The 21,433-nt window shown below is 45.4% G+C and overlaps 8 protein-coding genes across 11 annotated transcripts; 6 read left to right on the top strand and 2 right to left on the bottom strand.

The window, feature by feature from the left end:
• The first annotated feature begins 2 nt into the window (after positions 1 to 2).
• On the top strand, positions 3 to 3,992 carry LOC117143164 (lamin Dm0). The gene is made up of 4 exons (XM_033307721.1): positions 3 to 113; positions 762 to 1,231; positions 1,474 to 2,177; positions 2,243 to 3,992. Exons 2-4 carry the CDS (start codon positions 769 to 771, stop codon positions 2,942 to 2,944), a joined length of 1,869 nt encoding a protein of 622 aa, XP_033163612.1. The 5' UTR covers positions 3 to 113; positions 762 to 768; the 3' UTR covers positions 2,945 to 3,992.
• Positions 3,993 to 4,569: 577 nt separating this feature from the next.
• On the top strand, positions 4,570 to 7,060 carry LOC117143310 (glucosamine-6-phosphate isomerase). Of its 3 annotated transcripts, none has more exons than XM_033308059.1 (6): positions 4,570 to 4,798; positions 5,198 to 5,302; positions 5,367 to 5,494; positions 5,558 to 6,099; positions 6,411 to 6,475; positions 6,865 to 7,060. In XM_033308059.1, exons 2-5 carry the CDS (start codon positions 5,205 to 5,207, stop codon positions 6,462 to 6,464), a joined length of 822 nt encoding a protein of 273 aa, XP_033163950.1. In that variant the 5' UTR covers positions 4,570 to 4,798; positions 5,198 to 5,204; the 3' UTR covers positions 6,465 to 6,475; positions 6,865 to 7,060. The 3 variants fall into 3 exon arrangements, with proteins under 3 accessions (XP_033163950.1, XP_033163869.1, XP_033164034.1); XM_033307978.1 differs by having other exon boundaries at positions 4,571 to 4,798; positions 6,411 to 6,470; XM_033308143.1 differs by lacking the exon at positions 6,411 to 6,475 and having other exon boundaries at positions 4,571 to 4,798.
• Positions 7,061 to 7,115: 55 nt separating this feature from the next.
• On the bottom strand, positions 7,116 to 8,299 carry LOC117143244. The gene has a single exon (XM_033307842.1). It carries the CDS (start codon positions 8,221 to 8,223, stop codon positions 7,237 to 7,239), a length of 987 nt encoding a protein of 328 aa, XP_033163733.1. The 5' UTR covers positions 8,224 to 8,299; the 3' UTR covers positions 7,116 to 7,236.
• An 882-nt stretch (positions 8,300 to 9,181) lies between these two features.
• Positions 9,182 to 10,206, top strand: LOC117143676. Its single transcript, XM_033308502.1, has 2 exons — positions 9,182 to 9,207; positions 9,331 to 10,206. Exon 2 carries the CDS (start codon positions 9,483 to 9,485, stop codon positions 10,143 to 10,145), a length of 663 nt encoding a protein of 220 aa, XP_033164393.1. The 5' UTR covers positions 9,182 to 9,207; positions 9,331 to 9,482; the 3' UTR covers positions 10,146 to 10,206.
• Positions 10,207 to 10,269: 63 nt separating this feature from the next.
• LOC117143592 (cilia- and flagella-associated protein 299) lies at positions 10,270 to 11,334 on the bottom strand. The gene is made up of 2 exons (XM_033308379.1): positions 10,870 to 11,334; positions 10,270 to 10,816 (listed from the first exon to the last, which is right to left on the bottom strand). Exons 1-2 carry the CDS (start codon positions 11,197 to 11,199, stop codon positions 10,421 to 10,423), a joined length of 726 nt encoding a protein of 241 aa, XP_033164270.1. The 5' UTR covers positions 11,200 to 11,334; the 3' UTR covers positions 10,270 to 10,420.
• A 30-nt stretch (positions 11,335 to 11,364) lies between these two features.
• LOC117143501 (cilia- and flagella-associated protein 299) lies at positions 11,365 to 12,223 on the top strand. Its single transcript, XM_033308259.1, has 2 exons — positions 11,365 to 11,756; positions 11,817 to 12,223. Exons 1-2 carry the CDS (start codon positions 11,400 to 11,402, stop codon positions 12,204 to 12,206), a joined length of 747 nt encoding a protein of 248 aa, XP_033164150.1. The 5' UTR covers positions 11,365 to 11,399; the 3' UTR covers positions 12,207 to 12,223.
• Positions 12,224 to 12,736: 513 nt separating this feature from the next.
• LOC117143039 (glutamate receptor ionotropic, kainate 2) lies at positions 12,737 to 16,419 on the top strand. 2 transcript variants are annotated; one of them, XM_033307516.1, is made up of 12 exons: positions 12,737 to 12,858; positions 12,924 to 13,073; positions 13,136 to 13,198; positions 13,294 to 13,500; positions 13,555 to 13,772; positions 13,828 to 13,977; positions 14,033 to 14,469; positions 14,531 to 14,708; positions 14,769 to 14,992; positions 15,044 to 15,181; positions 15,245 to 15,675; positions 15,736 to 16,419. In XM_033307516.1, exons 1-12 carry the CDS (start codon positions 12,756 to 12,758, stop codon positions 16,158 to 16,160), a joined length of 2,724 nt encoding a protein of 907 aa, XP_033163407.1. In that variant the 5' UTR covers positions 12,737 to 12,755; the 3' UTR covers positions 16,161 to 16,419. The 2 variants fall into 2 exon arrangements, with proteins under 2 accessions (XP_033163407.1, XP_033163484.1); XM_033307593.1 differs by lacking the exons at positions 12,737 to 12,858; positions 12,924 to 13,073; positions 13,136 to 13,198 and having other exon boundaries at positions 13,403 to 13,500; positions 13,572 to 13,772.
• A 378-nt stretch (positions 16,420 to 16,797) lies between these two features.
• On the top strand, positions 16,798 to 21,075 carry LOC117140031 (glutamate receptor ionotropic, kainate 2). The gene is made up of 13 exons (XM_033302766.1): positions 16,798 to 17,000; positions 17,054 to 17,200; positions 17,263 to 17,325; positions 17,772 to 17,981; positions 18,155 to 18,366; positions 18,436 to 18,594; positions 18,647 to 18,805; positions 18,954 to 19,234; positions 19,288 to 19,477; positions 19,539 to 19,900; positions 19,967 to 20,397; positions 20,457 to 20,716; positions 20,773 to 21,075. Exons 1-13 carry the CDS (start codon positions 16,919 to 16,921, stop codon positions 20,956 to 20,958), a joined length of 2,742 nt encoding a protein of 913 aa, XP_033158657.1. The 5' UTR covers positions 16,798 to 16,918; the 3' UTR covers positions 20,959 to 21,075.
• The last annotated feature ends 358 nt before the right edge of the window (positions 21,076 to 21,433 follow it).

Raw genomic sequence — 21,433 nt, forward strand, 5'->3', positions numbered from 1 at the left:
TCTTAAACCATTGCAACAAATTCGATTACAAGTTCCAGCGTCGGCCGCGTTTTCTTGCTGCAAAATATTTCATTTTTAAATTTGTGAATTTTTCGTTAGTTATAAAAAGTCAGGTGAGTTGCGCTGCTATCCACGAGCATTGGGAAAACTTGTAGAACACGTTTAAATATCTAAGTAAGTGCCGAAAGATGCATGTGGCGCTGTTTCACTCAAAATCGAAGTAACCCCCCTACCTGTAGTTGTGTAAAATCGCTGTAAATATTGAATTAAAAGCGCCATATTGTGCAATTTTCGGCTGCTTATCAAATCGTTTAAAGTGCGTCGCCTGGATTAGTTAGGCATTGCGATTGATTAAACTAGTATTAGCCGCGCCATTTGCCTCCACGCCCATAAACAAACGCCGACAAACCCACTTCGTTTTCCTCGTCCGCTTTAGTACAGTCGCTTGAGTGGAAAGCGACGTGCGTGTGTGTGAGTGATAGGAAAGGGCGACTGCGAGAGAGAGCGCGCGTTCGAGAAACTCGTTTAGCTTCTGTTTTTGAGCGTTTCGTGCGTTTCCCCTCTTTCGTGTTCGGTTCTGTTTGGAATTTTATCAGGGCGCAAAAATAATATACCCTACAGCGAACGAAAAAGTTCAATGTAAAACGCGTTAATAAGCCACGCAATTGTGTTATTCAACTTTTCTTCAAGTGTAGTGTCCCAACGAGAGGTCAGTCACAAAAATCTCACGTGTTATTCTGCACATTTAATTTGTCTTGCAGCGTGAACATGTCGAGCAAATCCCGACGTGCTGGCACCGCCACGCCGCAGCCCGGCAACACCTCCACCCCCCGGCCGCCATCGGCGGGTCCGCAGCCGCCGCCGCCGTCCACTCACTCGCAGACGGCCTCCAGCCCCCTCAGCCCCACCCGGCACTCGCGCGTGGCCGAGAAGGTGGAGCTGCAGAACCTGAACGATCGCCTGGCCACCTACATTGACCGGGTGCGCAACCTGGAGACGGAGAACTCCCGCCTCACCATCGAGGTGCAGACCACCAGGGACACGGTCACCCGCGAGACCACCAACATCAAGAACATCTTCGAGGCCGAGCTCCTGGAGACGCGCCGTCTGCTCGATGACACGGCACGGGATCGCGCACGTGCCGAGATCGATATCAAGCGTCTCTGGGAGGAGAACGAGGAGCTCAAGAACAAGCTGGACAAGAAGAACAAGGAGTGCACCACTGCAGAGGGTAAGTGCTTGGAAACTGAATCGATTAGAAAATCATATAATTGTAGGGCAAAGAAAGCAGAGTAATGATAAAATTAAAACTAAGCAGAAACAAAAGGCGTGGTTTCCAGCAAGAGCGAAACATTCATTAAGTTGCTGAACTGTATATAATGATTATCCCATGATATTCCTCCCTTGCAGTGACAAAATCATCCCCCTTCTGAATTTAACGAACATTAATTAATTGATTATCCCAACCCGCAGGCAATGTCCGCATGTACGAGTCGCGCGCCAACGAGCTGAACAACAAATACAACCAGGCCAACGCCGATCGGAAGAAGCTTAACGACGACCTGAATGAGGCGCTTAAGGAGCTGGAGCGACTGCGCAAGCAGTTCGAGGAAACGCGCAAGAACCTGGAACAGGAGACACTGTCGCGCGTTGACCTGGAGAACACCATTCAGAGTCTGCGCGAGGAGCTCTCGTTCAAGGATCAGATCCACTCGCAGGAGATCAACGAGTCGCGCCGCATCAAACAGACGGAGTACAGCGAGATCGACGGTCGCCTCAGCTCCGAGTACGATGCCAAGTTGAAGCAGTCGCTGCAGGAGCTGCGCGCCCAGTACGAGGAGCAGATGCTCATTAATCGCGATGAAATCCAAGCCCTCTACGAGGACAAGATCCAGCGACTGCAAGAGGCCGCCGCACGCACATCCAATTCCACGCACAAGTCCATCGAGGAGCTGCGCTCCACTCGTGTGCGTATCGAAGGACTCAACGCCCATATCCACGACCTGGAGCAAGCCAACGCCGACCTCAATTCGCGCATCCGTGAGCTGGAGCGCCAACTGGACAACGATCGCGAACGCCACGGTCAAGAGATAGACCTTCTCGAGAAAGAGCTCGTTCGGCTGCGCGAAGAGATGACGCAACAGCTCAAGGAGTACCAGGACCTTATGGACATCAAGGTGAGCTTTAATACTTGTCTAAACTCGCTTACGTATTAACACTTAAATCTATTTATCCTGCTTAGGTCTCCCTTGATTTGGAAATCGCCGCATACGACAAGCTGCTGGTGGGGGAGGAGGCTCGTTTGAACATCACTCCGGCCACCAACACGGCCACCGTGCAGTCCTTCAGCCAGTCGCTGCGCAACTCCACGCGTGCCACGCCATCGCGTCGCACTCCCTCTGCTGCCGTGAAGCGCAAACGCGCCGTGGTCGACGAGTCGGAGGATCACAGCGTCTCCGATTACTATGTGTCCGCCAGTGCCAAGGGCAGCGTGGAGATCAAGGAGATCGATCCCGAGGGCAAGTTCGTAAGGCTGTTCAACAAGGGCAGCGACGAGGTGGCCATCGGTGGCTGGCAACTGCAGCGGCTGATCAACGAGAACGGTCCTTCGACCACTTACAAGTTCCATCGCTCGGTAAAGATTGAGCCAAATGGCGTGATCACCGTTTGGTCGGCGGACACCAGGGCCTCGCACGAGCCGCCATCGAGCCTTGTGATGAAGTCACAGAAGTGGGTCTCCGCCGACAACACCAGGACGATTTTGCTGAACTCCGACGGCGAGGCCGTGGCCAATCTGGATCGCATCAAGCGCGTTGTGTCCCAACACACATCCTCCTCCCGGCTGAGTCGTCGTCGCAGCGTGAGCGCCGTGGACGGCAATGAGCAGCTCTACCACCAGCAGGGCGATCCTCAGCAGTCAAGCGAGAAGTGCGCCATTATGTAAAATCAAACGCAGCAGAACCAGACAAACAAAACAAGCACACACGAAGATCATAATTTAGAACCCAAAAACATACGCCGAGGTACAGAGATTTATTATTCAGCTAAGTTATTTTTTGTGGCCGCAGCGCCAGTTATTTAATCAAAAACAAAAACATTTGTGTAGAGATCTGCTGCTCAAGCAGCTAAAACTGAATCTTCTTTCGTTTGTACACTTTCGTTTTCCCTTTCTTAACAAATTCTATAGTTTATTGTTTCGATTTTTTCTGTTTCCACGTTAACCGATCCCATTGTAAACTTTATTTGGTATAAACTGGAGAGGACTGTGTGCCTTCTCTTATGCCACATAGAATTTACATGCGTAACACGTTCACTTCTTGTATTCGCGGCGGCAAGAACTTTGAAAATATTGCAAGAAAACAATATTTTCGATGTACTTACGCTCCACCACCTACATATTTAGTAAATTAGTTTTTAAGCAATATCCCAGATAAACCAGTCCGACGTCAGCAACCAAGTAAAAAAACAACGAGCACGTAGTGAGGGATTTATAAGAAACAACAAATGCTTCTGACAACAGACATATTTATTTAAGTATTTTTTGTACAATCAACATAAAATACATTATACATTATACATATACATACATACATTATATATATAGACTCATGCCTACGGAAGTGACAACCAGCCAGCAATACATATATATTTTTAGCCATGGCCATAGGGTTTACGATCCACCAAAACGGCTTTCTCCCGGTTTAGACCGGTTCTTGAGCTTCCTGCAGTAATTTTACCAGACAAGCAACAATAAGAACAACAAACACAACATTTACAAAAGCAACAAATAAAAAAAACGAAAGAAAATGGAAGTACCCGTAGCGGCTCAGCGATCCGTCGCATTTTTTATGGGTGGGCGTGGTCGCGTTTTACGCCGGCCAAACAAATGCAACGCCCACACAGACTATTATACAAAAACTGATGAATACAACTAAATTTTAAGTACATCTACGTTTATGTATGTAATTGCTAATAATTTGATAATTAAAAAATAAAGAAACCATGTTTAATAAAAATTAAAAAGAAGCTTTTATCTTGCAAGAGAAAACAATTTAAAAAAAAAAGTATTAAAAAGTTCTAAAGAGAGGGTGTATACTGAAACCAATACGCTCCTACGAATTCGGTAATTGTAGGGTATGCATTTCACTTTCGTCGCCTGGTGGCCCTTTTTTCGTCACTCGCTTTACGTTTCTATTCGTCGCCATGAGTTATTTTTGGAATTTTAGTTTTTCTGCGTTTGTATTAGTTGCCTAAATTCTTGTTCAATGCGTGTGTTCGCTCATAAACTTTATTTTTGAGTGACTTATCGATTTTTTTTGAGTGCAGGACGTTTCAAAACCAACGTGCTCTTTCACATTTATAAATATCATTTCTCTTCTTTTCCGACCATGATTGTTTCTTTCAAAAATGTGATGTGTCAACCCTGGCGATAGAGAAGAGAGCAAAATCCACTCAAACGAAACGCACTCAACGCGAAAGATGCGGTTTAAAGTTCGTTCAACTGGCAAATGCAGTGACCGTTCAACCCGCGATAACGATAACAAAAGTATCTCAAGGTTGCTTGCAATTGCATTTCTGACTATTCTCTCTCTTTTTCTCTCTCTTATTCCAACCGCAGCCGCAAAAACAAACTCAAACTCGAGCTAATCGCTGCATAAATTTGCTGTTCGAATTGAACAATTGAACAGTCTCAGTTCGCAGCTGAAATCGGAAATAAGCGACAAAAGCAGCAGTGCGAGCAAAAATCAAGTAATAATAATCATCAATAAGCAGCTGTTTGCATTAGCGTGTTTTGAAGGTGAGTAGCCAAGTTTATACACATATATTGCATAAATTCAAGTACAAATAGCGTTGCCAAGTGAGAACGAAAGTGTTTTCCATGGGGGCAACGCCATAAATGGGTTAATTGTCAATAATGGCCAAGTATTTGCGGCTTATCAGCTGATTTGGACAATAAACAAGCGAGTGAGTACACACACGAAAAACACAACTGAATGGGCCGCATTATTCGTGTATCTTATCCCACAATATCAACATCTAATCTAAATCCTGGGTTGGGCTAGTTAACGATAACGCCTTTGTTTTCCATATCGGAATTGTCATTCCTTTTCGGTACTCACAGCGGGTAATGTGTTTTAGATTTTAGAGAAGGATATCATATTCTGCACGTATTTTATAAATATTTTAAAACTTTCAGCTTAACAATGAGATTGGTCATCTTGGAAACCAGCGACTCGGTGGGCAAGTGGGCGGCCAAATATGTGATGAAACGCATCAATGACTTTCAGCCGAGTGCCGACAGGTACGCATATACATACATATAAACTATATACACTTGACACTTGGTAACATCCACTATTCTTTAGATACTTTGTTTTGGGCCTGCCCACGGGATCCACGCCGTTGGGAATGTACAAAGAACTGATCGAGTTTCACAAGCAGGGCAAGGTATCCTTTCAGTTCGTGAAAACCTTCAATATGGATGAGTATGTGGGTGAGTTATTGTTACATAACGATTACTAGATCAATTGTCAATTGTGCCCCATTGTTTTTCTAGGACTGCCCAGAGATCACCATGAGAGCTATCACTACTTCATGTGGAACAACTTCTTCAAGCACATCGACATTGAGCCCAAGAATGTGCACATTTTGGATGGCAATGCAGCTGATCTGGTGGCCGAGTGCAATAAGTTCGAGGATCAGATCCGCGAGGCTGGAGGAGTGGAGCTGTTCATCGGTGGCATTGGACCGGATGGCCATATTGCCTTCAATGAGCCCGGCTCCTCATTGGTGTCGCGAACGCGGGTGAAAACTCTGGCGCAGGACACACTGGAAGCGAATGCCCGGTTCTTTGAGAACGATATGAGCAAGGTGCCCAAACAGGCTTTGACCGTGGGTGTTGGCACTGTGATGGACTCCAAGGAGGTGATGATCCTCATCACCGGAGCTCACAAGGCATTTGCCCTGTACAAGGCCATCGAGGAGGGTGTGAATCACATGTGGACCGTCAGTGCCTTCCAGCAGCATAAAAATACCCTGATGATCTGCGACGAGGATGCCACTTTGGAGCTGAGAGTTAAGACCGTCAAATACTTCAAGGTATGCCCGCCCTCGATATCGTCGATTTTGTAGACGAACTGGGCATAGAACTGGTATACTGGTGCTTTAGGGTCTGCCGAAGGTGTTGGTCTAACAAGCCCCTAATCACACTTGTAAATTTGCCTAATCTTTGGAAACAGAAGTTGGATACATGAGCACTCTCATATGGTTGTTAGTTAAGTCTAAGAATTTTGCATGCCTATATGCTTGTTATATTAAAGCTTCCACGGTTGTAGGTATATGGTTAAGTAGTTAAGAGAAACAGAACTTTGTTAACGACTGGCTGACTGGCCATTCCCACAATTTCACAGGGCATTCTCAGAGATCTAGACGAAGGCTCCCCACTGGAGGGCTACATAAACTGATATTGCGTAAAGTATACAGCTTTATTTTCACTTTTACCATGCCAAACTGCACATTTAGAGACCAAAGCTATTTTTAAGTATATGGAACTGATTTCAAGGACCATCTCTGCGATTCAAAAAAGTAATGATTATCGGATGGAAGACTGCCTGCGGCTATAAACTAGTTCTTATAAGCTCTTTAAGTTAGAATAATCCAGCTAAAAAAATAAATCAAAATTAAATATTTCTTTTGAATGCCCTTTTATCCAAGTTATATAATCTTAAGAAAAAAAGCAATTCTCTTTATAAAATCTGAGGACCTTGACATTAATTAAAATATAAATATACTTGCAGCCACGTTATTTTTGTAATAAACTCTAATTATTATTAATATTAATTATTATATGTACCATTTTTTCAGAGTCTGATGGACGTCCATTCCAAGCTGATAGAGCAACAAAAGACGACGTAACCCCAGATGCCCCAGGACATAATAAAGATCTGGATTCCATCGTTACCAGCATTATAGTTTTTCAAATCGAAATGAAACGAATTTTTATACAATACATGTATTTTTAAATGTTATCGCTTTAAATTTTTCAAAATTTGTGCGAAATTTGTTAAAGTCTTTTATTTCAAAGGTTTAAATATTAAGCAGCCCATAAATATTCAAAGTTCAAGTTCATTGTATACTTTTGTGGTTTCCATTTTATTCTCTAAATGTTATATAATTACAAATATGTGTACTCTAAGGGTTATAAAAGTGGTGGCTATGCCAGTCGAGAAGGGTCCGTCAGATTCTGGACAGGATCTTGTTGTCCGTGTAGACGAACTCCTCGTGATCCTCGATCAGGCGGAAGAGCTCCTTGGCATAGTAGATGGATCGAACCGACTCCTCGAGTATGAGCTGGTGGTTCTGGACGGCCCGTCGCACCTGTTCGTGTATGAACATGGCCTCCAGCCGCTTGGCCCGCTGAGTCAGACGACAGGCTTCGTTGTTCCGGAGACGGGCTTCCCCCGCCGTCAGACGGCGCTCCACGACGGGCTGATGGCGAGCCGCGTGGCTGTGGTAGCTGCAGATGTCGCCAATGACGCCGGCATTCACATTGAAGATTCCGTCGGAGGCGCTGATCACCGTTCTGCAGGCGGCCGGAGTGCAGACCATTTCGCGTGCCAAGTGCTCACGGATCATCTCCTGCAGGGCTTCTCGGCGTGCGATGGTCAGATAGCCCCTGCGGATGTACTTCCTGCCAATCTTCTCACGCATCGATTTGAAGCAGAAGACTTGGGTGCCCCAGCATTTGCCTTTGAGAGGCTTGGGATTCTTGCGATCTGCCCGGGGATCCCGGAAAAGTTGCCTCTTCACCCGCTTCAGGCTCTCCTTTTGGGGCGTCAGTCGCTCTGGGAGCAGACAACTGTTCACCTGGTGCCACACTTCGCCGGGTGTACTCAGTGCCATTGCACTTGTGGTCCTCCAGTACATCTTGTGACCCATGCCGTTCATCAGATACAGCTGGCGGATGCACTCGTTGAGGAAGCTCCTCTTCGTGGGGCTCTTGAAGTTGGGCGGGTTATTGAGCACGTAGTGATCTCGCTTGTACACCACACAGTAGCCGTAGTCCTTGTCTCCGGTGAGGATGCCTGGTTTCTGGTACACGATCAGCTGCTGGTCCTTGTAGTCAATGGGCGAGTTGAAGATGAAGATCTGATTCTTCAGGGCCTCCTCCTCGTTGGGAGTGCGGAACATCATCAGCTTCTTGGAATTCGTGGACTGAGCCATGGCTATCGGCGGTTGGAGTGTGAGTGATAATGATGAGGTTGATTTGGTGGGTTTATATAGTGCGACAGGTAGTCGATGTGGGTGGTGTTCTGACCTGTATGTGATTTTGAGCAGGTCAACGGCTGGGTTTTTTCGAAGCTTTAAATTCTTATGGCCGATTTTATACCTGGGATGCGACAGATGGTCTTCCAGATCTCAGTATTGCCTGCCAATTCGCCTTTTCCCTAAGAAAAAACCAGGTATAGATAACAATAGGAAATGTGTAAGCAACTGTTAGAATGCATTTCGCTTAAGATCAGGCATAACTGCATAACTTATACTTTTGTTTAAATAATAAAAATCGGTGGTAAGTTATATTTCAAAAAGTTCTTAGTTTCTTCAAACTGACAATTCTCTAGCGGTTTTGAAATAAAAGAGTTACCAGAATGGATAAATTGTGATTTTTAGGGTTACAGTATTGAATATCGTATAAACGGGAAACCCTCCTATTGCCCTAAAAGATTTTAAATCTATAAGTTATGGTATCTTATCTTTTATATCAATACGTTACATGTATTATTAAAACAGATAAAGCCGATTTTTCCTAAGAATTTTATTTATTTAAATAATAAGTAAGTTTGTAAGTGAGCTACGTTATGATGTTACTTAAAAAATTAAAAAATTAAAAACATATATTATTAATTATGTTCATAATGTTCATAATTGATTTCACATATGTCACATAAGTGTTGGCTAAACGTAGTGTCCACGTAGTGTTGCCCAAATAGGGTGGTAGGTTTCCTGAGTTGTCAACTGGCCAGCAGATATTACTAGAACAAAGTAATTGGGTTAATCTGGATTTTGATTTCAGTCAAACATTTCCTTGTGCTAATTCTATCGTTTCACTTTTTAACTGAGATTAGAAAAGCCACCAGTCAGAAGCAGAAAGTTAAGAATATAAGATATTGCAAACAGCTAATAACTGCAACAGGAAAATTATCCAAGGTAAGCTGGGTAATTAGCCAATGTATAGAGTCTATAAGAACAAATCCCAAAATGGATTTAATTTTAAGTTGTGGCTTGTAGCATTTATTATAACTTTGTCAACTTTGTGTTAATCCGGACCAGGTGTTTGCTTTGGGCCATAAACAGGGACGCATTTGGGCCCAGCAAGTCGGACAGGAAAGTGGACCCAATTCGCGGGCAGGTAAAGCTCCTCGCCAGGTAAAAGCCCCTGTTGCGGAAACCCTTGCTTTTGGTGTGACATATAAGACAGGGGGATGGATGATTGCAGCTGTCAGACAGAATCGAGTCTTCGGATCGACAACAACATGGGCAACGTAATGGATCGCAAGGTGTCCTGCTCAGAGGCACGTGCCACAAACACCACAAACACCACGCCCACTCCGATTGCTAGTGAAAAGGAGACGGAGGCGCCACTAAAGCAACAAGTGCTGGAGCCGCAGGAGATTGTGCCCAATTTGTCGTTCCATTTGTTCAGCTATCGGCAGCAAATGGGCAGCAAGAAGCACCAGTTGATGAAGTGGGCCACATCCAAGTTGGTACTCACCGAGGAGCTGCTCAAGTTGCAAAAGCAACGACTGGCAGATACCAACGAGTCCTGGACCGACTTTGCATCCTTGTACGCGGACAAGGATGATGAGGAGAATCGTGCACCAACTGGCGACGATACATTAGTTCAGGAACTAAGCAACCTGAAAAACTATCGAATGGAATTGAGGGACACCATTCTGGAGTTTGCCCAGGAGAAGATGAAGAAGCGGGAGAAAAAGAAGTTGAAGCGCCTGAAACGACGCACCCTGATCTCCTCCAAGAAACCCAGCAACAAGAATAAGATCGACTACTGGTATCCGCATACGGTGGTCGAGGAGATGGTGGATTTGGATCCTCAGGATCACACGGAAGTCATTGTCATCGATTAGGTTAGCATTATAATTTTATACTTTAGTCGTTATTCTTGTTGTAATTGTACATATACACTTATTAGGGAATATTCAAAATATAAAAACAACATATTGTATACAATTTTTTATTTTTTATACTTACTCTGACACGGGCCTCCACTATCTGATACCCATTACTCATAATGCATAGGGTTTATGCAATTAAACTTTTTAATGGTTTTTGCTTTTATATAAACATTACACATTCTATATTCACAATTTTGATACTGACTTTTTTGGCCCATCTCCACGTGCTAGACCTTCTTGCGGACAAAGTGATCGTAGAACACAACATAACCGAACTTGGGAGAGTAAACCATCGAGCGCTTGGCGTTCCTCGAGTAAATGTTGAACTGGCCGCCCACCGAAATCATTTTGTGGTCACCACGATGCATGAACATCAGTCCGAAGTGGTGGTCGTGCATCACCTGGAAGTTATCGCTGTCCGTGTACTTGACCACGTTATACCGGGGATTCGAGTAGCTGAGATGGTGGGGCATGGGCTTCAGGCGCGAACGACCTTGAAAGACTCCCCGCCAGTCCGTGTGCTTGATTGCCTCGCGGAAGCAGTTGCGCCAGCTCATGTCCAGGTCTATGTAGCCGGAGATCTCCGAGCCGTCCACGTGGATGTACGAGGTAAAAACGATGGTCTGAAATGCAATTAATTGAAAGGAGAGCATATCAGCTGAGATGTCGAGCCTACCGATAGTATCTTGTTCAAGTTGAGCAGCTCGCGGGCCTTGAACTCCAGAAGCACTGGGTCCCTGTTCGTCGGCGCCAGGAGGTCGCTGAATAGGCCCACATGTGCCAGCTTCGGCCTAATGGCCTCCAGGGCCACGTCAACTCTTTTCACATACTCTTCGGCGGTGTAGGGTATCTTGGTGGTGCGGTAGCCCAGCTGGACGATGGTCTTGATCGTGCTATCATTGCCCAGATATCTGTGGTCCGTGACGGTGGCAAACGAGGAGATGTAGTCATTGTAATTGTCAAACTCCAATACGCTGAAGTCCACGCTCTTTCCCTGGGTGGCCATACTAATCCTACTGCTGTGTGGTGTGGATGGACTTCAGCCAAGAGCAGGTTCCTGCTCCTTTGTGTGGTTCAGGAAAAAGCCCCTTCTAATGTGTGAGTGTTATATTTAAAAGAGTGTGTTTGTGTCGTGTGTTTGTTGATTATTTAATATTTACATTTTGTTGGGCTGTCACCCCACTTGTTTTTGGCTTACATATATATATGCAATCATTTGTAAATCAAATCCACGACATGGAGGACTCACAAGGAAAACACGCCGGTTCCAAAGGATTTCGGGCTTTGGAAAATCTAAAACAGGACATCGCCTACAACCACTATTTGAATTCGTTTGTCAAGCTGGAGGACAGGCGGTATCTGCCCAACGATAATATCATACATCAACTAGTCCCCCTGAGGGTAGCAGTGGGAACAAGCGTGATGACGCCCACCCAGTTCAACGAGGAGCACTTCTCCCCACTGGGAACGTGCTTCTATTTCAGCGAGCATAATGTCACCAATGATCCACTGACTATGGCACTTCTCAAGCGCGAAAAGCTGAATGCAACCAAAACGATTTCAGTAAGATGTGTAATCATGAACGTTTAGTAAGGTAACTTTTTGTTTTGCATTTACCCATAGACCATCGTATTCGTGAGCACCCGAGATTCCAAGGGCTTTAATATCTCCGGCTACATCGATTTGGAGCACAGTTTGCGCAGGTACAAGACCGCTGGATCGAAGTCTCATCCGTGGGCAGATATCTTCGCCGGTCGCCGCCGCCTAGAGCCCAATCATCAGGATCTGAGCTTCATCAATTGGAGCAATGGCAGGGTGTTCTCCAACGACTCGGATAACTACAAGGTTATTCCGGATGCCGTCAAGGGTTTGTGCTTCGCGCACAAGGGCGATGGTTCGATGCTCAGCATAGAGAAGTATATAACCGAAGAGCATCCGTTGTGCAAATTTATAGAATCACCGAAACACGGATCCACTGTCGTCTACGATCATTATATACGGCGAAAGATGTGATTGCTGCCAGTTCACATTATAATCGAAACATAAATTCAGAATGCACTTCAACCGATCATCAAAGAGCTTTTCCTGGCAATCAACGAATTTTAGAAATCAAAACAATATCGTGATCATGAAGCTGGCAGCCACGGAGAGGATAAACAATCGCCAGACTGACTGATGCCGCCGACGTCATGGACAAGCGTCGCAGGCAAATGCGCGAGAGCACGTTGCGTATACGACATGTGGTACAGACTCTCCGCCGCCGTGAACTGGAGAGAGTTTCCCCCGGCTGAGATCCCATTCTTGGCCGCGCCAGTGAGTTCCGGCAGTCAGTAGGCGTGCGAAGCGCTCCAAGACTGGGTGCTTCCGTTGCGTGAAAATAAATTGTGAAGAAGAAAGACGGCACTTTGTATCTGCTAGTTTTGAATTCTTTTTTTTCTGTGGCAGTCTGTGTGTGCTTCTGTAGATATAGATTTGTACATATGCAGCTGGGAAGTGAACACGAAATGGCTGCTGCATTTAGAAAATTCAATTAGTTTCGAGTGTGTTGAGGTAAACGGAAAAATGCGCCTTTGTCCAGTTGTCATCTATGCATTTATAATCGTCATCGGGTTTCTGGAGGGGATTATAGCCCTTGGCGGCGACGATCGCAATGAAATCACAGTGGGTAGGTTCATCCATTAAGTGAAAACAATAGCTGAAAAGCAATAGCTCAATGTTTTGCCCTTGAAGGTGCCATTTTCTACGAGAACGAGAAGGAGATCGAGCTCAGCTTCGATCAGGCCTTTCGCGAGGTGAACAACATGAAGTTCTCGGAGCTGCGATTCGTGACCATCAAGCGCTATATGCCCACCAACGACAGCTTTCTTCTGCAGCAGATTAGTAAGTAAATACGCTCGGATGCGGGAGAACCAAGTTATGAGAAATTCATCTTCCGTATGTAGCATGTGAACTGATTTCCAATGGCGTTGCGGCTATTTTCGGACCAAGTTCAAAGGCAGCCAGTGGTAAGCAAAGCACACTCACATACACACACTGTGCGTGTGGACATGGCCCAAAACATATGTTCGCGATGTGACGGTTCCCCTTCCTTCCGTGGCAGATATTGTTGCGCAAATCGCGAACGCGACCGGCATTCCACACATTGAGTACGATTTGAAGCTGGAGGCCACGCGCCAGGAGCAGCTCAACCACCAGATGTCCGTCAATGTGGCACCCTCCCTGTCCGTACTCTCGCGCGCCTACTTCGAGATCATCAAATCGAACTACGAGTGGCGCACCTTCACCCTGATCTATGAGACTCCGGAGGGTAAGTAGTGCCTGGATAATCCGTATAGATATGAACTGCATTTCAAGTCCTTAGGCCTGGCGCGCCTGCAGGATCTGATGAACATCCAAGCGCTGAACAGTGACTATGTCAAGCTGCGAAATTTGGCGGACTATGCGGATGACTATCGGATATTGTGGAAGGAGACAGACGAGACTTTCCACGAACAGCGCATCATTTTGGACTGTGAGCCGAAGACCCTAAAGGAGCTGCTAAAAGTATCCATAGACTTTAAGTTGCAGGGCCCGTTTAGGGTAATTCCTCATTTATGAAAGCGAGAAAGTGGTCACTAAGTCACTTTATCTTTAGAACTGGTTTCTCACCCATCTGGACACGCACAATTCGGGTCTGAGGGATATTTATAATGAGGACTTCAAGGCCAACATTACCTCGGTGCGATTGAAAGTGGTGGACGCCAATCCATTCGAGAGAAAGAAGACCCGGCTGACCAAAGTGGATGTAAGTGGAGGACCAACTGACTTTATCCTTGGAGCTAATCTAGCGTACTTTGCAGCAAATATTGGGCAACCAAACCATGTTGCCCATTCTCATCTACGACGCTGTCGTCCTGTTTGCCAGTTCAGCCCGAAATGTTATTGCTGCCATGCAGCCCTTCCATCCACCCAATCGCCATTGCGGCAGTCCGTCTCCTTGGATGCTGGGTGCATTTATAGTCAACGAGATGAAGACCATTTCCGAGGATGATGTGGAACCGCACTTCAAGACCGAAAATATGAAGCTTGACGAGAATGGGCAGCGCATCCACTTCAACCTAGAGATCTACAAGCCAACGGTGAACGAACCAATGATGGTCTGGACACCAGACAATGGGATAAAGAAGCGTCGCCTCAACTTGGAACTGGAAAGTGCCGGCACCACCCAGGATTTCTCGGAGCAGCGCAAGGTGTATACAGTGGTTACCCACTACGAGGAGCCCTACTTCATGATGAAGTTGGTTTTGAAGCAGTCACCTGGTTTTTCGCACACTACAGTCTTTCCTTATTTCCTTTAGGGAGGATCACGAGAACTTCAGAGGCAGGGAAAAGTACGAGGGCTATGCCGTGGATCTCATTAGCAAGCTTTCCGAGCTCTTGGAGTTCGATTACGAGTTCATGATCGTAAATGGCAATGGCAAATACAATCCGGAGACAAAGCAGTGGGATGGAATCATCCGAAAACTGATAGACCACGTAGGTTCCATCAGAAGCTTGGTGGTAACTCCACTTGATATTTGTATCTTTTATACCCAGCATGCCCAAATTGGCGTCTGCGATCTGACCATCACCCAAATGCGGCGTTCTGTGGTGGACTTCACGGTGCCCTTCATGCAGTTGGGCATTAGTATTCTGCACTACAAGAGTCCTCCGGAGCCGAAGAATCAGTTTGCCTTCCTGGAACCGTTTGCCGTCGAGGTCTGGATCTATATGATCTTTGCCCAGTTGATAATGACGTTGGCTTTTGTTTTTATCGCCAGGTGGGATTAGGTTACCGCTCTGTTTTGAAGCTTAATTGACTTTCCTTACAGGCTTTCGTATCGCGAATGGTTGCCACCGAATCCCGCCATTCAGGATCCAGATGAGCTGGAGAATATCTGGAATGTGAACAACTCGACCTGGCTGATGGTGGGATCCATTATGCAACAGGGCTGCGATATTCTACCAAGGTCTCAGATTATATACTATATAATATTAATGGGTATCGAAATGTAAACTCTTCACACTCACAGAGGTCCACACATGCGCATACTCACTGGGATGTGGTGGTTCTTCGCCCTGATGATGCTCAGTACCTACACGGCCAACTTGGCCGCCTTCCTGACCAGCAACAAGTGGCAGAGCAGCATAAAGAGCCTCCAGGACCTCATCGAACAGGATAAGGTGCATTTCGGCAGCATGCGCGGTGGCAGCACCTCGTTGTTCTTCTCGGAGTCGAATGACACCGATTACCAGCGAGCCTGGAACCAGATGAAGGACTTCAATCCGTCGGCCTTCACCAGCACCAACAAAGAGGGAGTGGCACGTGTGCGCAAGGAGAAGGGCGGCTATGCCTTCCTGATGGAGACCACCAGTCTGACCTACAATATCGAACGGAACTGCGATCTCACCCAGATTGGCGAGCAGATCGGGGAGAAGCACTACGGCCTGGCCGTGCCACTGGGTGAGTAGCTGTGCCGGCAGTGGAGGGAGTTGGGATATTACGTTCTTCCATTTCAACCAGGCTCTGATTACCGCACCAACCTCAGCGTGTCCATTCTCCAGCTGAGCGAAAGGGGCGAGCTGCAGAAGATGAAGAACAAGTGGTGGAAGAACCACAATGTCACCTGTGACTCCTACCACGAGGTGGACGGTGACGAGCTTTCCATTATTGAGTTGGGCGGAGTGTTTCTTGTTCTGGCCGGTGGCGTTCTCATCGGCGTAATCCTGGGCATCTTTGAGTTCCTGTGGAACGTGCAGAATGTGGCAGTGGAGGAGCGAGTGACTCCGTGGCAGGCTTTCAAGGCGGAGCTCATCTTTGCACTGAAGTTCTGGGTTCGCAAGAAGCCGATGCGCATCTCCAGCAGCAGCGACAAGTCGTCCTCCAGACGATCATCCGGTTCCAGGCGCAGCTCCAAGGAAAAGTCCCGCAGCAAGACGGCCAGCTAGGTGGTCGGAAAATTGGACGATTGACGTCTTCTACTTTGGCATTTCATTAGAGAGTCGCATTGGAAATGAGGCACTCCATGGTGTCCACATATATTGTGAGCTATATTTGTAGAATTATTTTAGAACACAGAAAGCGCATTTTGGGTATATTGAATGTTCTGGAGATTTTACGAAACTTTCAATGAAATGTTTAAATTATAACTAATTTTAGTAAACTTTTCTGTTGCCTCTAATGTTTTAATAGTTGACCATATATGATTTTCACTACAAAGATTAAATAAAAAAACATTAAAATTAATTATTTGTATTTATATATATATATTTAGTTAGTTTCGAAACTATGTTCTATAAATTGTTTTGAAAGTGGCCTGCCTAATTTTAGAGCACATTTAGTTTTCATTCACTGGTTCATTTCCAGCTAATGGTCGTGTCTGCATGGTCTAGATTAAAGAGTATAGAGTATAGACGCTAGACGCTAGACTCTAGAGTCTAGACATGTGGTGTTTGCTCTTTTCGGCGAGCATGGAATCCACCCACAATGGCCGCTGTTCTCCATGACGTAGTAAGTCTCGCAGAGATCGCTCGTGCCGGAGGTTTAAAAAATATACATTTTTTGTGATTGTCAGTGCTCGTGGAGCGTTGCCCGGATCTGGCCGATTTCTGGCTGGGAATTATATCGCTGCGCGTTGAAAAATATATCTTTTTTAGTGCGTTAAAAGTTGCTATATTTTTCTAGTGCTCTGTTTAAAGTTGTAGTAATGCACGGTCTACAGTTCCTGGTTCTTCTGGCACTAGTAATATCCAGTGGCGCCAATGAAGACACCTTAGTGGTCAAAATCGGTTGGTTGATAACTCAAGAGTATGTCCAAAATGTACAAACTGTTTTCGTTTAGGAGCCATTTTCTTTGACACGGAAATGAAGTTGGCGGATGCCTTTAGTGCGGCACTCGAGGAAGTGAATGCAGTAAATCCCGCTCTCAAACTGGAGGCAATCAAGCGCTATATGACCGTCGACGACAGCATTGTCCTGCAGGATATTTGTGAGTACTGGCGGAAGTGCGGAAGTAGAGCACAATTAACCCTATAAATCTAACTGCTTTAGCTTGCGACTTGATTGGAAGTGGGGTGGCCGCTATTTTCGGACCAAGTTCAAAGACAAACAGCGGTAAGTTTCATTTTCCTACGTATACCATACCCTCTCTGGGATATATTATTTTTAAAACGAATCATATGGTTCGGCGTCATAAAATAAATTGTCTAGCTGCGTATACAAAATCCATTAAAGAGAACATATAGAGAAAGAGCAGCGAGGAGATCTTCTAAAGGCTCGTCAACCTCGTTAATGATTCTTCAAAATACCCAAAACACACTCACTCACACAATTCGGTCATAAAATTGGGCTGCCCAGCGTTGGATCCAAATATTTTTGCAGTAAATAAAGCGTCCGGTGGTTGGGGAACCATTTGGAGCAGAGCCAAGAAAAATGTTTGCGTTGTGCTCTTTGTGTTTTGATCGCCACTTTCGTTGTGCGTTCCGCCTGTTCCTCCGATCATTCTAAACAAAAATAAACACCCCCACACTCGCTCTCCTTCTCCCCCCCCTTTACCATAGACATCGTCGAGGTACTGTGCAATATGACGGGTATACCGCATCTGCAGTTCGATTGGCATCCCCAGCAGTCGAGCAGGGAGCGCATGAACCACCAACTCACAGTGAATGTGGCTCCAATGGAGCTCTTCCTGTCTGCCGCCTTCTCAGACATCTTGGCCAGCAAGACCTTCGACTGGAAGTCCTTTACCATAGCCTACGAGAGGAGTTCCCGTATGTATCTATAGTTTATGAGGATGATTACATATATATAGAAATATCTTAAGAAAAGGCTTATAACATTTATTTCCTTTTTTATGCTTTACCTCTAACTTATAATTCCTAAGTAGCGTACTGTAAACCTTTTAGACCATCCAAGTTATCCTAACATATCCTTTCCCACAAAGACCTTATTCGCCTGCAGCACATCCTAGCATGGAAACAGCTCCACAAAGCCGGGATCAAGATGCAGGAATTCGAACGAGGAGATGATTACAGGATTCTGTGGAAGCGCATCAATAACGCCCGTGAAAAGTTCGTCCTTCTGGACTGTCCATCCGACATTTTGGTGGACGTAATCAATGCCTCGATTGGATATAATATGACTGGTTCATTTAATGTGAGTACTGAAAATCATGTTTGTATCTTAAAACCAAGTATTAATATAAATTACTTTCCAAATCAACAGCATCTATTTCTAACCAACTTGGATACACATCTGAGTGGCATTGATGGATTCTACTCCAGGGATTTCACCGTCGCCGTGGCAGCTGTCAGGATACGAACCTATGTGCCTCCGCCAGTTCACGATGAAATAGATGTGTTTGACAACAGTGTGGATACCAGGGTAAAATCGAAGACTTCAACTTTTGTGCTCATTTAATTTGTCCTTTGTATAGTTTTCCTCACTTGGATCCCAGCTTGTTTATGATTCCATCGTGCTGTTCTACAATGCTCTCTTGGAAATAAGTCAGCTTCCAGGATTCTACATACCTAACTTCAGCTGCGGACGTGGCTTCTGGCAGCCAGGACCGCGTCTGGTTGAGCAAATGAAGCAGGCAAGTTGTTTGTATTACCTTATACGGACAGCAGGACAAACGGACAAGCGAACGGACATGTAATAAGGTCGAATCCTCTGTTCAAAGTTTCTCAAAAAGCTATTTGGCAGGGTCAATATGTACTAACTCTTTTGTATTTTTTTTTCAGATTACACCAAAGATGGTGAAACCTCCCTTCAAAACACAAAGGCTGCAAATTAATGCTGATGGCCAGCGAGAAGATTTTAATCTTGAAGTTTACAACCCCATCATTGATCGCGTAACTCACATATGGAACAAGGAGTTTCAGCTAGTGGACTTTGAAAAACTGCGCGAGAACTCAACACAAGCCCTTAAACAGAAGAGACTTCAGAACAAAGAGGATTTCTCCCAGAAACCCATCAGATACACAGTGGCCACTCGAGTGGGCAAACCGTACTTCAGCTGGCGGTAAGTTGGGAAAATATCTTATAACTTATCTTATTTTTATTCATTATTATTAGCGAGGAACCCGAAGGAGTCCACTACGAGGGCAATGAACGTTTTGAGGGCTATGCCGTGGATTTGATTTACATGTTGGCCCAAGAGTGCAAGTTCGATTTCAACTTTGAGCCAGTTAGGGATAACAAATATGGCAGTTACGATGCGAACACAGATGAATGGGATGGCATAATCAGGCAGTTGATTGATAATGTAAGATACTTTAAGATACTTTAAAATATGTATTTGTTTAATATCTTTAGTTCTATCATAGAATGCTCAAATTGGAATCTGTGACTTGACCATAACCCAGGCGCGTCGTTCGGTGGTAGACTTCACTGTACCCTTCATGCAGCTGGGCATAAGTATTCTCTCGTACAAGGAGCCTCCACCGAAGGCGGATATATATGCCTTCCTAAATCCGTACAATGCCGAGGTATGGCTATTCGTCATGATTGCGATGATGATCACGGCCTTTGCCCTGATCTTCACCGGTCGCATTGATCAGCATGAGTGGGATCAGCCGGTGGAGAATGTGAATCGCGAAATGGAGCGGCAGAACATCTGGCATCTGAGCAACACCTTGTGGCTAGTCTTGGGCTCAATACTTAATCAAGGTTGCGATCTATTGCCCAGGCAAGTGGAAGATCTTCGATTTCTAGCTTATACTAACTAGTGGGATTTTCGTTCCTTTCCATTTAGGGGCCTTCCCATGCGTTTGCTGACCGCCTTCTGGTGGATCTTTGCCCTGCTAATCTCGCAGACATACATAGCCAAGTTGGCCGCCTTTATAACCTCGTCGAAGATTGCTGGCGATATTGGCTCCCTGCACGATTTGGTGGACCAAAACAAGGTGCAATTTGGCACCATTCGTGGCGGCGCCACTTCGGTGTACTTCTCCGAATCGAACGACACCGACAACCGGATGGCGTGGAACAAGATGTTGTCCTTCAAGCCGGATGCCTTCACCAAGAACAACGAGGAGGGCGTGGATCGGGTGAAGCTGAGCAAGGGTACCTACGCCTTCCTAATGGAGACCACCAATCTGCAGTATTACGTGCAGCGCAACTGCGAGCTAACCCAGATCGGTGAAAGTTTTGGCGAAAAGCACTATGGCATTGCAGTGCCGTTGAGTAAGTTACTCCGTTTAATGAACCTTCTTATCTAGTTTTCCTCTAATTATTCCAAACAGACGCCGACTTTCGCTCCAATCTCAGCGTGGGAATCCTGAGGCTCAGCGAGAGGGGCGAGCTCTTCAAGCTGCGGAACAAGTGGTTCAACAGCAACGAGAGCACCTGCGACTCGAATGTCCCGACCATCGATGATGGCCAGTTCGACATGGATTCGGTGGGTGGACTGTTCGTGGTGCTGATCGTCGGCGTGGTCGTTGCACTCGTGATCGGTGTCGCCGAGTTTTTGTGGCACGTGCAGCGCATTTCGGTGAAGGAGAAGGTAAGCTGCCCTACTTCCTGGTTGGCCACATGCTTTTATATTCAAATCCATTTCAGATTCCACCCATGCTGGCACTGAAGGCGGAGTTTTACTTTGTGATTCGATTCTGGTTGACCAGAAAACCACTGCACACCTATCGCCAAAGTCGAGATTCCACTTCGACGGGTTACTCATCGCTGGAGCAGATTACAAGTGCTTCCAGTGCGAAAAAGAAAAAAAAGTCGAGGAGAATCGAAAAGTAGGGGAGTGAAAAGGCTTGCGAACATTCAGTAAAATACGATTAAGATTAGTATAAGGATATTTTACAATGGATCCTTTGGAAGCTCTACATATGAAACTTGTTAATTTCTTAGAACTAAGTGATAGTAAGGTAAAAAAACAAATAATAAATATACATTGAACTACAAAGATGGCATTTTCTAACAATAGTATCTTAACTAAATGCATTAACTTAGTTTGGCAATCAAAAGTTTCAGTTGTACCAATACAAGGGCCAAAATCAACAAATCATTTTATTTGCAATGTTAATTTAATTAAATTTAAAAATAGGCAACAGTAAGTGATAACACTTGCCATATGCGTTTGTACACATTTACATATTTTTTTATCTAAAACAATTTGTTTAACTTGATTTGCGAGAAACAAACATGACAAGAACACAAATCGCCTTGTATATGTATGCAAAATGCATGCTGGTCCATAAATACCAATTAATAT

The sequence above is a fragment of the Drosophila mauritiana genome, chromosome 2L (genome assembly GCF_004382145.1).
Source record: "Drosophila mauritiana strain mau12 chromosome 2L, ASM438214v1, whole genome shotgun sequence".
Lineage (NCBI taxonomy): Eukaryota > Metazoa > Arthropoda > Insecta > Diptera > Drosophilidae > Drosophila > Drosophila mauritiana.